The sequence below is a fragment of the Rhopalosiphum padi genome, chromosome 2 (genome assembly GCF_020882245.1).
Source record: "Rhopalosiphum padi isolate XX-2018 chromosome 2, ASM2088224v1, whole genome shotgun sequence".
NCBI lineage: Eukaryota > Metazoa > Arthropoda > Insecta > Hemiptera > Aphididae > Rhopalosiphum > Rhopalosiphum padi.
The window spans coordinates 87,193,766-87,212,291 of record NC_083598.1 but is presented as its reverse complement, the minus strand read 5'-3'; the positions used below and the strand labels follow the sequence as shown (position 1 = coordinate 87,212,291).

General features: G+C 25.9%; 1 protein-coding gene across 2 annotated transcripts in view; it reads left to right on the top strand.

Annotated features, from left to right (window-relative positions):
* The window catches only part of LOC132920321 (voltage-dependent T-type calcium channel subunit alpha-1H), a 236,979-nt gene that overhangs the window by 138,455 nt on the left and 79,998 nt on the right, over positions 1-18,526 (top strand). For both annotated transcript variants that reach the window (XM_060982614.1, XM_060982615.1), the window contains exons 8-9: positions 2,866-2,958; positions 15,130-15,308. In XM_060982614.1, the coding sequence (XP_060838597.1) occupies positions 2,866-2,958; positions 15,130-15,308 (272 nt within the window). The remainder of the gene's footprint in view (positions 1-2,865; positions 2,959-15,129; positions 15,309-18,526) is intronic.

The following is an 18,526-nucleotide window of genomic DNA, read 5'->3' as shown; positions in this document are numbered from 1 at the left end:
TTTTTGAATTACCTGCCCTTAAATAATGCTGTTGGTGTTTATAAGATATATACTTTATAGATGAGAATAGTTGTGAAAACAAGCACTTTAAGGTGCCTTGCTTATATTTAATATTAATAATTACACATTTTTTAAATTATATTGCATGTCAAGCTGTAAGTTCTAAATAAGATCACATGCACAGAATATGTTCACCTTAGTTTCATATCATCAAAGTTGGGCACCAACTATGTATTATTTTACTGCAAATTTAACAAGAAAGTTAATGTTTTCAAAGACGACATTTTAGTTTACAGTAACTACTAGTAAAGATAAAAAACAATCATTATAACTATGAATCTTAATTTTTCCATAACATAATATACAATGAAACACTTCACACTCGGCGAGAACGCCGCCGCTGCCTCGTAATAAATACAAGCCGTTAGGTTTCTTGTTCATTAATAATTAATTGGAAATTATTTTTCGATACTTTTATACTTTTATACGAATATTTATGAGAATAATATAGATAGATAATAATATATAGTCAGATCTGACTGGCTAGACCGAAGCAAGTGGCTAGCACGGGCAAATAATTTTGTTTCTGATCGGTCCACACGACAATTTATTACAAGAAATGTATTCCACCCATTCGCAATCTTGAGATAGGGCTCTGTGGTCCACGCATTATTTTTTTTAGATTTTTCCTGCTCAACATAAACTTCCAATATTATGCCATCGGGGGTGTTCAACCCGCAGCCCGCGATAGATATTAATGCGCCTCTCACTTCAATTTCAAAACCATCAATTAATTGTACATAATAACATATATTATTAAAATGCATGTGGCCCACAACGATATTTCTACTCACGTGATGTGGCTCAGCGTTCACAAAAGGTTGAACACCCCTGTTATACACGTGATAATATCATTATTCATTTTGAAATGGTTGACGTATTTTTTTCCATTGCTGTACAACATATGCGTGTGTATGATGACACTCGTCTTAGGCCCGTTTTACATGGACGCATATCGTTCGCGCGCTGATGAAAACGCGCATACGATGCATATCAAATCACGACTCTCTTTAGTGTTCACATTTAAGCGCACCAAACGCGAAACGCGAATCAAAGTAGCTGGGTGAAAATATTGTGCCGTTTGTGGTTTTGCTTATTCGCTATAGACAACACGTATCGTTAAAAAGTTACTATACGAATAACAAAAAAGAAAAGCGACCTATACCTACCTTTATACCGAGTGTTATTATGAAAAACAAAACAAATGATTATAAAAAAAAAAGAGTTATACTGACAAAGAGCTTATAGATCAATAGTTTATCAATAAATATGTAAAAAATTATTTTATTTACAAAATTATAATTGGAAACATGTCGATTTGAAAGGCATAGGTAAATTAAATAATATTTAAACCAATGTTTCTCAAAATAAAAATAATATGTAATATTTAGATATTATAAAACATCGGAAAATCATATTATTATAGTTAAACTGTTTGTAAATAAAAATAACATCATATAATTTTTATTAATGCAATAATATTTATATTAATGATTTTCTGATAAATTATATATATATAGAAAACTTTATTTTAAATGTTATAATATTATATATTGTTGTTGTTATCGTAATATTAACGTTCATAAAAAATATACACATTTTAAATTGATCATGCATTAAACATTTTTATTAATATCTACTAGTATACGTTTTTTATTTGAATAACTTTACAAGTTTGGTAAAAATTCTATTCAAATTTAACTTATTTTACACTCAATCAATAAGTAATTGACAAAGCTATAATTAAATTACATAACGAAGTCCATTTTTTAAAAGTAATTATTCTTTATACTAAACATTCTTTATATTCCTATCAATAGGTATATTTGATTTTTTTTTTCTTTATTATATAACTATAAAAATAAAATATATATATCTACATGTTATATAATAATTTAAAAATAATAAGGGGTAGTATTTATTTAAACGTTGGATATTTTATCGAATTTTAAATGGAAATTTAGTTACTCAATTTATTAATAGTAACATGACCTAAGCTGTATGGCTAATGTAACTCTATTATAGTTACAACTTTACAAGCTTATCTATTTTCCTCTTTATTTAATGATATATATGATTCCATGTAAAGATTATGGAATTTGACAAATTAATTTTATAGTTTATATATTGTCCACAGTCGTATTTCAGAATAATTTATGGTTTCGTATTCTATATGTTATAATTTATAATACTTCATATTGAACTGAATTATTAGTAAATAATAATGTAGTACAGATATATCCATCTCGGTAAAGTTAAGATAATTATATTGTAGTAAAATAAACTTCAATGTTTCAAAACAAATATAAATAGAACTCAGAGAGGAGAAATATTTATTAGAAACTTTCGTATATGTATATATAAGTTATAATCTTCGTTTCTATACATTATAAACTTAGATAAAATACGAAAGAATAGGTTAGTTTATATATAACCTAATACATGTATTTATATATATATAAAAACTATATTGGAGCCAAAAGTGTCTAATACACCGCAATAAGGGGTGATGGAAAGACATCAATGATTTGAAGTTTTCTGGCTGATTTATCGGATGAGATTGGACATCCCTATTGCAAACTGTTTGGCCACGTTCCCGGGAGAAGTGATTAATGTTGACTAGGAGTCTCGAAGTAAGCTGGAAGAAAAACGTTCACGAGCAGACGGTGCATTGAATTTAAACCTAGTACTTATGAACAACGGATTCAATGTTTAACTGCGCGTTTTCCGCAAATCAAACCATTTTTCTACGAAAATTGAACTTATAAAGGCGTTAAAATATATTTATTTATTTTTCAATTCCAGGTCATCAGCTTGGAAGGATGGGTAGACATAATGTATTACGTCCAAGACGCTCATTCATTCTGGGACTGGATTTACTTCGTGCTGCTCATCGTGGTAAGTGTCGTATAAGATGAGAATTAGTGATGCTGTTAGAAGATGTAAATCTTTCAGATAAAAAAATATTATAATTTAATACAAAAATAATATATATTAACATAATATTATTTTATACACTTGTTTTAGCGAAATCACCCCAAGCAAATAAACCCCCCAAACTCTACATAAGTGTACTATTATAGTGCAAGGTATGTAAGTGTACCTTACCTAGAAATATAACCCAAAAATGTTAACTTATTCATTCATTGACTAGTAATTGCGTATTTATTATTAATGGACTATGATGGAATGTACCTGTATAAATGTTGGATAAGCTACTTAAATAAATTATTATTATTAATATTATTATTAATCAAAGCAAATTAGAATATTTGTATTAACAAAAGTATGAGTAGACAACCTTCCAGTTATTATGTGTTTTCACTTCAATAAATGTATTTACATTATAATTATATTTTTATCATACAGTGATAAAATAAGCTAGATAGTAGTCTTTGTATTAGGTTTAAAAACATTGAAGGTTTTAATTTAAATCATCAAACAGTGATGTGAAAAATAAATTATAATTTATTTTTTTTAAGTAATAAACAATATCATACTTGTAGTCTATTTTTCAAAAATAAATATTACATATTTCATAAAATATTTTACACTTCAAAATTAAATTATATTCACAACGAAAATTGTATTATTATATTATGAACAATTTAAATGTAAGTTCAAGTGTACATCTTTTCATATAGTTTTTGTTTTCTTGAATTATAAAATACTTTTTACAATACGAAAATAAAATGCCATTGTCGATTTGAAATGGCTAACTCGATTGGTTTAATTATTTCTTTTGTTATAAAAATAAAAGATATATTTACATTTACTTGAGTGAGATTACGAAAAAAGATACTACAATAGTAAATTATGAAAAAGTACATTAACATTCTGCTGCGCAAAAAACTACTATTAACTACAGAGTATTCATTGAATAGGTATGAAAATAGAAATACGAACTAAGTTTTAAGACTGTTTGTGTATATTTTATTAAATTATTATATTATTATTTTATTTAAATATTTGTATGTAACTTTTAAGAAGTATGAATAAGAAAATTATGGTCCTATTGAAATAATGTTAAACAGTATCAAAAAACTTGTAATCAGCTGTCTTGAAGTTTTAGTAGACGTTTCTTTTTTAACCCAAAATACTTATATGATATAAGGTCAGCTAAAATTATATGAATTTAATCAAGAGTAGAATGCAATCTTACATTCTTATAGGTTATTGAATTTAAATTAACTAATTAAAGTGGTCAATTAACAAATATAACATTCTCATGTAATGAACATTTTGTGTGCCTAATTATTATAAAATTTAATATAGACAATGTGAAAGTAAACACGGTTTGGGTTGATTTTCAAATTGGATTGTGAATTAATTATGAAAACTGTACTATGTTCATATTACATTTAAAGTATAGCTTACAACAAATGTTCAATTGAATAATTTAGGTATATTACAAAACTTTTTATTAGCCATTTTAATTTGTTGATAAAATTTATTAAAAAAATATGACTGTAAAATCACAACATATTTATCCACTTTACTATAGGTAGGTATAACATCTATAAATCGATTAAACAATAATCAACATTTTATATTTATATATTGTGTCTTGTATAATGTATATATATTATAGGTAAATTACCGGAAAAAAAATAGTAGGTAATTAATTAGTCAATAAAAACAACGAGAAATTGAGTCCGATATTAATGACATAAATATTAATAGTCATCAGTTATTACGATTATTTGCAATAAAGATATAATATCAAAAGATAAATCTGTTTTATTTTCTTGATCATTCATAATTGAGATTATTATTAATAATTTGTCACTGATAAGTACGTCAGATGATAATATTAATTACAAAATGTGTATAGGTACCTACCTCCAATATAATATTTCACTATTTATACATAATATAATAAATATATTTTGTTAGAACAGTTAGTCGGTTATTATTGTTATTATCCAATACTTTATTAAACAATAATGATCTATCCTTGGTAGATGCTATTAACAGATAGGACATCCGTGTGGCGAGATAAACTTTTAGTATCGAATAAAGACCGCTGTGCGGCCATCGGTACAGAACTGTACTTCCATGTCATCCATCTTCCGACGCCCTTGTGTTACCCGTTATCCCGTTCACATTTTACTCTCATATTTTACGGTCTGGCCATAATTGTAAGGGGAAATGTTTACCACCGCAGTGTGCCGTTAACCACTACAGAATTTGGGTATCTCCAGTGTATGCGCGCTGAATTTATGTTATAGATTCAAACAAAGTCTAATAAGGATGAGATTATTCAAAGTGCTCAGCACATATAACGTAATTTTATGCGTTTGTTGGTTTTTATATACAAACTGTTTGGAAATTTCGATGCATCTTATAAATCATGAAGTTTATTGTTCTATGATCATCGCGCAAGGGATATACGAATTTAATCACATAAATGAGACAATAAACTGTCCCGGACCATTTTCCATCCTCCGCGCAACGTTCTCCCCTTTTAAGCGAAGTAATTACCCGTCGAATTAAAAGCCTTTTTTTTTAAAGCAGCTCCCAGATTTTTAATTTCACTGTAGAATTATTATGTTTTTTTTTTTTTTTTTTTTTTAATGTGACGACGAACACCGTACATAAAAACAATAGCCTAATGCATTCGTAATGGTACGAGCACGGTGCTTAAAATTTGTTCGTCTCCTCTCGTGCTTATGGAGGCCCACATTTTGAATACGCCGACAACCACAAAAACGTTAGAGAGAAAAAACTCTGTACAACATCCGTCCCAGGCGAATTAAAAAAAAGTGTTTTCAATTGATGTATGTTTGCTATAATTAGAAGGCTGAAATTTAAATCTTATATTTTTCTGCTTAACGGTACTAAATAGAGTTGTTCGCTATTGATACTTGTTTGTTAAGTACAGCTGTTGCATCGTATAATACTTAAATTATTCAACATGAAATCAACAAGTCATCATGTCTTAAATATTTTTTAAAACTATAAATGTGCTTAGTATTAGAAAACAGTACTTATGTACTTATATATTTTTCTTCTTCGAATGTAAAATCAATTGTGAAATAAACATTTTAAGTGAATTATAAATAATTAATGTTTTTACATGAGCATATTATGATAATAAATTAATTACTTAATCAGCAACAATTATTTTATTTTATATCATACTCATCATTAATCCACGGGAAAATATATTATTGGTTATACTTTTAAAAATAAATTGTTATATTATATTGAAATAGTTTTATTATTTAAGTTTTATAATAAGTTGGCAACACTTTTTATTCAAGTTTATTTTTCTAATTTACTGTCAAACAAGTGATTTTTACAAAACAATCAAGATATTATAATTCAGTATATCTAATAATAAAATACAAAAAAAATATTAAAATAAAGCCTCCCTGAATTGAATTCTATTTGCAATAATAAAATGAAGCGACACAATATTTTCATTTTGTTTTAAACAATTCATGTTTAATTTTTAATTCCTTAGTATTTGTTTTCGTATAGTAAATTATTTGGTGTTTTTATATTTTACTTAAATTATTTAAAGACTGTAAATATAAAAATGTACTCGAAATTTGTTAATTTTTCCTGAATAAAACGAGACTCAGCAAAGGTTAAATTTATTAATATTATTTTACAACTCATTTTGAATACAAAATATTTTCTAATTTATTGTAAACAGTATTAAGTAGCTATTGACATAATGAAAATCTATCAACTAAAAATAATTTAATATTATGTTTTTTTATAATATTGAATGATTTAATGTGATAAATACGGCAAAAAAGCAATAACCGGATAAAATGTTGGTTGACGATAGAGACATTATTATAAATAATATAATAATATAGAGACTAATAGCGTGATAAATAAAGTATGGTATTTGTATATTATAATATGTAAAGTATAAAGTACTAAAGTGTATTATTATTAATATATCCATAGGCACTCCATACCAAATATACCCGGACACTATCATGTTAATGCAATCGTTTTCATTATTTAAATATTTGACAGTACCTATTATCGACAAAGAGAAAACTATTAGACAGAAAAAATAGGCCAATGACCAAATGAAAATCCACTAAAAATTGATATATATTATACACCAAATGTACACGGAATATTTTCTTAATATTTCATTTCATCTCAAAGTGTCTGAAGTAAAACTGTTCCGCCAGTTTCAATTTCTTCTCCCGAGTGTACGTTTTCCATTCTATAAAGTGAAAAAAGAACGCAACAGGCTAAACAGGTCTTTCTAGTTTCTCACTTTACAAACTTACAGAGTGCATATACAGTAGACATAAACAAATTGAACCCGGAGTTGTCGACCAAATTTTCAAAAAATAAGGACCTTGATATTTCTTCTATAAAAATAAATATACATATTTTCTAAAAATAGTTTACCAGATGAACATATCTTTAAATATTTAATTATGATTTTAGTTTTTAAAATATTTTTTTCGAGATACAAGTATAATAATAATTAATAACGTATTTCGATAAAACCAAAATTCAATAAAATAACATTTGACAGTTATACAAAACCATAAGAAAATAATAAATAATACTTACATTACTTCTGAAGCAAAATAAACGAAATAATAAAGACAATTTAATGCATGTAGGGAATAGGGATAAACGTATTTGTAAATTAATGTTTATATTGCACATCTATTCAAAACAAAACATGTTAAAAATCATAAAATATTTTATGAATTATACTCTAAAAGAATACGTTTTAGTTTTGAAAAATTATTGATATATATGTATATATATATCAATAATTTTTTCAAAAAAGACCGTTTCTTATAAGAAAAAAACAATATTTTATAAAAATAACTGTTCAATACGTTTATATATTGCATATACGATTAATTAAAATATATATAATACTGTATCATAATAATTTGTACTAAATTTAATAACATATACAGTTTTTTAGTTTTTTACTGATATACATAATATTTTATAATAAATTGTAAACCATTCAAATCTCAATCTCAATTAATTACTCAAATAGATAAATACTGAATCTGAAAAGTTGAGTAATAAAAAATATAGATATTATAAATTATGGTATTTCCGAAAAGAGATAAATTCATATAAATAAAATTTAATAATTATAAAATAAGTTATAAAAAGATAAAAATTCAAAATGTATTTTATTTATTTTTAAATTTATTTATTTTTTATTTATTTTTTATTTTTTTTTTTTCATGTGTAAAATAAATAAGCAATACATTTTACGAAAGCATAAAAACAAATTCAAATATAATGAGTCGCTGTAAATTTTTTTTATCATATATTATGTAATAATCAATTAAATATATTGTCTTCGCTATTTATCTATTTATATAATCATATGTAAATTTAAAAAACTTCTTATTTTATCATAGATATGTTTTTTTTAAGTTGTATTCAACATTTTTTTTCCATAATCCTAATTCCTAATGCATTTTTTAATTTAACATTATAATTTCACGTTACAATACCTAGGTTGCCCCTAGCAACCAATACACAATAAGTACATTTAAGTTTTCATAGCAACCTCATTTGTACATTCTTTTTTTTTTTTTAATTATAATTAAAAAACATATCTACGATTCAATGTTTTTCCATACAGTTGAGAAAATAACAAGTAGCTCTCCACTGATATTTTTTATCGCGCATATTGAAATATTCTTATACAAAAATTATGATAATTTAAAAGATGTATGTTTTACATAATATTATACTACTCGTACCTGTTGAAAAAAAATGAAAACATGGTAGATAGTAAAAACTATATTATGTTAAAGTGCCAGAATTTCTTAACGTATAAAATATACAAATTTATTCTGAGTAAGTAATTATTTGATGTTGGCTTTACAATATATAAATTTAAAACGTGCTGTAGAAACACTATAAAAATAGCTGTTATTGGGATAAAAATAACTACTTACAATTATAAATAAATGTATATGTGTTTTGTTCATATTTATATATATATATAATTTTAAATATTCATCATATTAAATAGAAATTTATTTTTAATATTATTCAGGAATGCGTTTTAATTTTAGAATAAAATTGACATTTATTATAATATGATCGTATATATATTTAATTTATACACACAATAAATACAATCAAAACTAATTTATACTTATATCAGGTACCTTAGGGTAATAAATAATTAAAATAATGAATGATTTTTTTTTTTTAATTGTATACCCAACACTGTGTTAAACAATAAACGAAAAAAAAGTGTGAGCATCAAATAATTTGTTTATGAAATATCAACAATAAAGTGTGTCTCAAGTGGGTTAATAATTCACTCAAAAGGTGATTTTTTTTTTTTGTTTTCTCATATATCACGAGAAATAGTGTAAGCTTCAGAAAAATGTACCGATGTATTAAAAAACGTATGGATAATTTAAAATAATTTTAAAAAAAATTGTACATTCAAACAATTTTAAGACTTGTAAAAAATTGTATTTATAAAAAAAAATTACTTTTACTTAATCTATATACCTATGAATAGCCGGTTCGTGGAGTGTACAGCAATATGAAACGCTATATGACGTGTCATATAAATCAAATGATTTGTCGGCAGTTGAATTTGATAATGATATTTGATTAGGAGCGAATTAGAAGCAGGTTGACATACTCAACCGTTGTCAATCAATTATAAATACTGACGAACGGCCGTGTTAGCCGCAGGAGCTTATCGTATATTATTGCTCAACTGAACTGCACAGTCGAGCGCGTGGATTTTACGCATAAAAAAAAAACTCGCATACAAAACGTCCACTTTACTGTTATATACGTTGGCACGGGACCAGCAAACATCGATGTATATACCTTCACTGTAATAAGTGTCGAATGGATATAGCTATTTGTATTCTTCGCAATTCTCGTAATTGTGTGTTGTTGTTTTCAAAAGCGTATAACGACTGTATTAGGTACGTTTAACGCTGATCACCCATCCGAAATGCGAGCACGTTTCGCACACTCCGAAGATTGCAATTAGTATGGTAAAATCCAATTACACACGCGCTAAACTAAATTCGTATAATGATGTAACACGTCGATGCTCTTTGCCGGCTCTTCGGCATAAGCTTAAACGCATTGTCGCTGTAGTCTTATGGACTTGTGCCATATCAGCGTGCCATCATTCATCGCGATTCGCCGCTATACATCACGGACATTAATGCGACAGACGAACGTGCAGGATATCCTTGTACTGACAGTAACCAATTTAGCAATAAGTTCACAGGACTATCGCGCGTCGTTCGTATTACTGTGCCAGCCAACGTTTATCGGCGAAGATTTTGTTGTCTATTTAAAACATGCGATTTCGATATTTCACAGCCATCGTATCATTTTTGTGGTTTTTGTTTTTTTAATAATAAAACGTAGTAATATCGTTGAAACGAAATAATATTTTTTTTTCTGTAAATCATAATATATACCTACACGTAACAAATATAGTGAACCAATAGTTCGTCATGTTTAAATAGTTTGATTATGTTGAGTGAAATGGTAGCAGAAATCTCCTTAATAATTTAGCACATTATAAGTGTACAACTCGGTCCATCCAAACTTAAAATAGGCTTATAAATAATAAACTAAATGTTTAGGTGATTATAGTAATAACATGTGCATTAAATAAATTTAAGTCTCAAATGAACTGTTTCACAAATCAAATCAGTTTACTTCAAAACCGTATATTATTTGAATGGTGTTTTATAAAGGACCTATTATTAAATTTGGTTACCTCTATATCTGCTTATAATAAACTATAAACAAAAATAAATTATCTAATTATTGGATTAAATAATAATATATAATTTCAGCTAGAATTTATGTTTAATAATAAATTATAGCCATTAAAATTAAATTTGCCAATATTCCTTGATTGCAAGATGTATAATAATAAATAGCTACCCAACATTTATTGAATTTTTAGAACGGTATACTGAATGGAAATCAGAAGATCTTAATTTGAAACATATTATTGTAACTAGTCATGTACTAAAATTTAATCATCTGGATCAAATAAGAAATATAAATGCGTTTATTACACGATTACAATTTTGATCTCAACAGACTTAATAACTAATACATGATATAAAAAAAAAAATTACATCTGAATTCAAATACGTTTTTATTTTTACATTTAAATCTGAGTGGTGAATTGAGCGAGTAACAAATTGGCCTTAGCCAAGCTGTCATTTGTATTTATTTTTTTACACAATTTGTTTTACTATGAAAAGTAATATATCTAAAAAATTACCGTAACAACATTGTTTAAAATAATAAATTACGGCATATAATTTTGTGTACTACAACATAAGATATTAAACAAAGTATGTTAACATTATAATATGGGTAGGTATGTTAATGGTTATAACCATTTTCCTCCAAAAATTAAATTCTGTATTCGACCAATGTATATACCACCCCCCCCCTCAAAAAAAAAAAAAACAACAATACTAATCTAAACATTGTGTTTGAAGATAATATTAAACATAAATTATGAAATAAATTAAAATCAGCGTGATAAAACATTATAAATTAATATTAATTTGTATAATAATAATAATAATAATATAGAACTAGTATAATATGTTTAAAGTGATTGTATCAACTTTATTGGACTACAATAATAAATATTGAACTTGGGATATATATTTTCGAAGGGATCAAAAACTTTGGAAAGTTCGGAATCATTTATATAGGTAATTAAACAATAAACATTGATTAACTATTTGAAGACTTATAGAACTTGAATACCTATAAACAAAAAAATGCTTACCGAAAGCTGGACACAACATCGGCTAAGATTATATTAATAAAAAACTATCTAGTTCAATATGGCTCTATTCTGTTGTTGTATTTTACGTTTTATATTACAATATTCATTGTTTATTTAGTATATATACATAAATAATTAAGTTTATAACTTAAATTTTACTAAATAAATTGTTCCTTTAAATTTAAAACGTCTTACATAACAACTAGTATTTTGTCGATAACAATTTTTTTTAATTAATTTCATAATTAACATATTATTTTATTATTTTAACTGCGTATACGGTACTACTATTTCTTTAAATTTGTATTATACGCTTACGAGGAAAATATTGAAGTACCTATTTAATTAATAACCATACAAAAACTATTTTTCGGATAAAATTAATAAATTGCAAGTAAAATACTGCGGAATACTTTTGATGTTGCAATATTATGCGTAACCTTTGGACCCTATAATTTAAGACCTTCTTAATTATTAAAAAAAATGTGTACATAATGGCAAAATACTATTAACATATAAGACAAACATTATGTAATTTTATGTTTCTTAAAATAATTTGGAACCGAAATATTATACGTATCTAACATTACTTAAGTAAAACTGTAAATTACGTACACCCATATTTTATTAAAATCCGTCCATCGTAAATACAGGATTTTATGGTATTGAATTTCATATTGTAAAATATTATAGATAATAAAGACGAGTACGGATCGAGCCTTGATTAAAAAAAAGTTCAAGATGGCTGAGTATTATGTTTCAATGGAAAAAAAATTACTCTACTCTATTGGAAATTATGTCAATCGTAAAATTATGTTTCATTGAAAAAATTAATATTTTTTGGTATTTTCATTAAAAAAAAAATCTTTATATTTATATTATTTATTTATAAACTATTATGTTAAAGGTATTATGTTAGTAAAACAACAATAAATTACAGTTAATAATATTGGACTTCTTCTTGTGTCTAGTACTGGACAGTTTTATTATACTAAACAAATCAATTATATATACTTATCATAAATAGTATATAATATATCAATGCGCACACATACATAAATATAAATGAGTATACATTGAAAGTAATTTGATAAAACATATACACACTACCTAACATACCTATACAAAATTTAGTATAGTCGTATAGATTTTTATGGCCAAATCGTTTACGTGACCCAGTAGACAATGAGTTGTAACATCTATGACTTTTTCGTTGGCTATCAACAAGTCACCGACACTCACTGTTTATTATTTCGATAAGATATTAATAATAAAAGTAAATTTATTAAATTTGGACGATTCGAATAAATGGTAGGTATCGGTTGTTGTAAGTAAAAACAAACATTTTAAAACAAAAAACTTTCACGTTTCTCAAGTGTATTGTTTTGACATATTTTTATGGAAATTCACATAACTGGATTTTTATACGTCCTATAGCTGAAACGCACCCTTTTCAATTTAAAATAACCTGTGAAGAATGTTATAGTTTCAACAATGTGACAAAATATGTCAATATATTTTATTGAGTATAACAAATTGGTATTATTTTTAAATTAAAAATATATTCCGATTTCATTATGTAATGATTTACAAAAATAACACTAACTAATTATAAACGATATGTGATTTTTTTTAAATATAAATTATCAAAATTAAACCGTAAGGAATTTAGAGCTGGTTTAAAATCCACAAAAACCCATCAAAATAAAATAAATGAATTTTTAAAACAAAAAAAATTACCAACATATATATATATATATATATAATATATATATAAATATACTCTAAGTATAAAACCAGTTAAATATTATTATCAGAATGGGAATAAAATATTCAAGCATAACTATATAGTTGCACAATATATGGATAAAAATATCGATTTATACTTCAAAAGTGAGTTTCTGAGAGCATATGTTATGATCGTGAATTTAAATATTTTATTGCAATATTTGTTAATCAAAATTGACAAGTTTGAAAAATTTAACTACTGGACAGAATTATGTATTATATAATAATATAATGTATTGAATATTTTTAATTTACAAACAAAATCGTGAAACTTTGAAACAATCATTGAATCGTCAAACAGACGTTTGAATTGCGCTTGAAATAGAAATATTTGAACAAATTAATTGATACTTGTAAAACACATTTAATGTGTTGGTAAACAGATAGTAAATAATATATCAAGTTTCACACTTCGTGCATTGTAAACCATTGCAATTGAGGCGAGTATAGGCAACAAGATACTGACTGAAATCATCCTTTTTGTACACTCTCTAGAAATATTAAGCAAATAAAATCGACAACCACTAGACTTCATGATAATATTTTTTGAGAAGTGTGTTTCTTAAAAACGCTTAAGATTCAAAATTCAAGTTTTCTTGTTTTAAATTTAATATTTACACGATAGTGGTGGTAATTTATTATATGTACATAGAAGTAAATATAAGAATATTTATAAATGTATTGTGTAGGTACTAAACTTGTAATCGACATAATGATTTACGACTTGTAAATGATGACAATAATTCAAACGAATATAATCAATACCTATCACCAATATGGATAAAAAAAAAATCCACAATACATATATTAAAACAGAAAAGCATTTTTCTTTTTTTAATAATAATACATAAAATATATTTCGCTGATAAACTCGTCTATGTCAATAATATTTGTCTCCTAATAAATTGTTATTTTCATAGAGTTTCGAGGGGGTATACAAATGACACATTTATTATTGCTAAAAAATACTACATATATTATTATTGTTGTACAAATGCAAAATGTATATTGAGATGGCTTACACATTTTCAACGTCCATTTTATAAGAACTAAAAGTGTATGACATGTAATTTGCCAAAAACTAGTTGAAAAAGAATAATAAATTATACGTTGCGTTATTTACAATAACTTGAAACATGATACTGTAGTGTGTTGCTAATAGATAAGTGGAAATAAGTAAACTTATATAATATTTATAACGATCCCAGAAGCTTCAACAGCTTTAATAATGTAAACTGTCGTCGTATTTTTACAATCGTTGTATTACAACAAAACGACCACCTGCAAGAGACATTATACTTCGGCAATCTTAAAGATTCATGTGAAATTATTATATACTTACTGATTACATTATAATATATACATTATACGCGTCTTAAATATGATTTTTGCATCGAAATGTTTGTTTTTTTTTTTTAAATATAATATTACAAGTTACATTACTTTAAAAAAGATTTATTTATACAAAGTTGTATTTTTTTTTTTTTTTTTTTTAGATCGGATCATTTTTCATGATAAACTTATGTTTAGTGGTCATAGCCACACAATTTTCCGAGACAAAAAAGCGAGAAATGGAAAGAATGAAAATGGAACGAGCTCGTTTCCACTCGACCAGCACACTGACCTCGTCGACAAACAACTCCGAGCCATCGTCCTGTTACGCCCAAATGGTGAAGTAAGTATTTCTTTTTAACTTTTTTTTTCTTTACTTTATATATTCGATTCGAAAACATATACCTACCGAGCTTTTACAAAAAGGTGTATACAACAGGTATTGAACTGTGATCGAATTACAACATTTTTATGTGTTGCATCGTAGTTTAATGCTATCTAATGAAAATTTAATTCTAGTCCACGTCATTGAAAGTACGTTGGACAATGTATATTATTATATCATTTGTACAGAAAACTACGAGTAAAAGTATTTCAAAATGTTTTTATTAATTATAATGCGAATGAATAAACAGACTGGGAGGTATATTACTCAGTATTTTACAACAATAAAATTCCTAAACCATTTTATATTTATCTATTAGTTTTACAGATATATTTTTTTTCTAGAATATGTAGTTTTACTGGTAGTATATTCAATATACGTAATAAAGTTTATCTATACTTTTTGTAGGACCTCTGAAATTATTTAAAATATTTTATCGAGATTATGAGTGATTAAACTGCTATAAACCCAAAATGTAAAGTTTTTATTTCCATCAATGAGAAATAAAAACAAAATGTAGGTACTATACTAGTTTTACCAACAAAATAGCACTTGTAATTATAGTATATTATTTTGTATATATATATTATAGTATATAATAATATTTATTAATATTTTTTTTATACCTAAATATATTTATATAAACCATCATCCGTGGCCAATAAGTATACTATGAGTACGAGTCATTTTCATTAATTCTAAAGTCCAAACTGGTGCAATAATTTATTGGACATCATCTTTATCACATTACTTTTATCATTAATTACAGATTAATTAATACGTGAGCGATGAATGAATACTTGATTAGGTAATGAATAATTATACATAATATTATAAACTGTATGGTTCAAACATGAACTTATCTTATTCCTTGTTCGTATTTACTAATAAATTTAAGTATTGTGAATTTCGGTCAGTGAGCGTCGGCTTTTAGTAGGCATTTTTTTATTATATTTCAAATCTACGTGATCACATGAATTATTTTTATAATTATTCGAATATTAATTAAAGAAATTAATGACAGATATAATGATGTAAACTTGATCAATTCATAATACATTCCTATCTGCTACACGCATATGTAATACTATTATAAACTGTAATATAAATAGACTCAGGTAACTCATCGTATTACCTATTCCCTTTGACTCAGTATCGGCAGATTATAAGTTATAAAATATTATAACTGTTCAAAATCAATGTGTTAGTTTTACTTAAATCGTCAAATGCGCAACGGCTCTGATAATAATATACAGAGCTACGGCAAACCAGCTGCACACCTGGCCAGTCCACGTCTATAATTTATACGATCGTCGATTCAATAAAAGCTCAGTTGTTAACAACGATTAACCTATAACCGGCAACGTTTGTTTTAATGCGGTATATCCATTATCGACCGACTACCGATAGAATTTCGTATTTTTACCGATCGTCATATCGTGGGGGATGGTCAGTCATTCCAAGTTTCAATCTATTCCGACGGGAATTATTGTTTGCGTGTGTATTCAGAATTATAATGCATATTAAACCTGACAGTCTCTGGCATTGGTATTTACCCTGTAATTGAAATACGACAATTGACGTAATTAGTACACGGCACGTTATAGCAACCATCTAGTAAAAACTGTTGAATTAAACACGAAAAACCGATGCATTACCAAAATGTAATGTTTGGTATTTTTATAATAGTAAAAAAATGACGTTTAGCACTTAAAAAAATAATAATTTTAATAATTTGAAGATTGGGATACAGTTTTTATTTTTTCCAGAGAAATAATATAATAATAAGAAATGGATTCTCAAAATCGATTTACATGATGGTATATAACAAATAAATATTGTTTTGTTACAATTCGCTCGTGCTTATTTATTTTCACAACAACAAATTTTGGTAAAAAAACAAATTGTATATTGTCATCATATATTAATTAAGAAAAATAATTAATCGATATTTTATGATGAAACAGAATTATGTAATTGGTTAATAATCTTGTTTAACTACGATTTTACTAAAATTAACTAATCATATAATTATATACAATTATCTATTTATACTTTCCGCAATAAATCTTTAAACCGGTCAAATATGCATTATCAAATCGTAGCCGTTTTGTTTTTTTTTTTTTTTTTTGTTATTTTACCTTGTCCAATAGACTAATGATACTTAAAGTTTAAATAATGGCAAAAACTCTGTACGCATATGGGGTATTTAACTAGTAAGTTAAAGCAATATGCCAAAGCCGGCATCTTGTCTCGTTTAAAGTTTTAATAAAGTTTCTGTTGTGAAACGGCTTTAAGTTTTCGACACACCGGAGAGAAAACATTGCTTGAAAATATCTCGCCGAACCCCTATGGCCGTTCGTTCATCCTGCATCAGCCACCACACTCTTATAGTCGTTTACCCTTTTTTCATGATCTATCTCACTACAGGTTCATAGGTGAGGAAGACGGGAAATTGAAATCCTGTTGCGCGTGACAATGCATCTTAAGTGAATTCAGTGGTGCTGGCCAACTTTTTTTGTTTTCACAGCTATTTTTTATTATTATTATTATTCTTTGCTTTAAATCTTCTTACAATTTTGAACGTAAATATAGTCACCCTTTCTACATGGCCCTAGGGAATTATTCAATTGAACCAAAGAAATTTTAAAAATCTGTCGGCGACTATTTCTCGCGTTCCAAAAAATAATTTGTGAATACCAAAATGTCAATAATTTTAAAATATTATAATGATAGTATACACTAAGAGTTTTAAGTACCTATAAATAATATTTAAACCCGTATTTTTAACATTTTTTGGTTACAGTATGATGTATAAACAACTTATGATAAACTTTGTATTAAATTGTCAATTTTTAGCTACAAAAAAATGAAGATTTTATATATTTTTAACTACCAAATGATGAGCAAAATTTGTTGAACTTAAAATGCTTATACTCATAAATAACAATCGATCTACCTATTGTATCTTTATTATTTTTAATATTAATATCTTCACTCTATTTTTATTATTATTAATATTATTTGGTTTTCCTAGTTATATTTAAAAATATTTGGAAATTTTTACTTTTTACCCATCATTAATTTTAATATATCAATATGCACAAATGATTTTTTTTAACAGTATGAGTAATAAAGTATGCCTGTACTATATGGCCTCAGGTTTCAAACAGGGA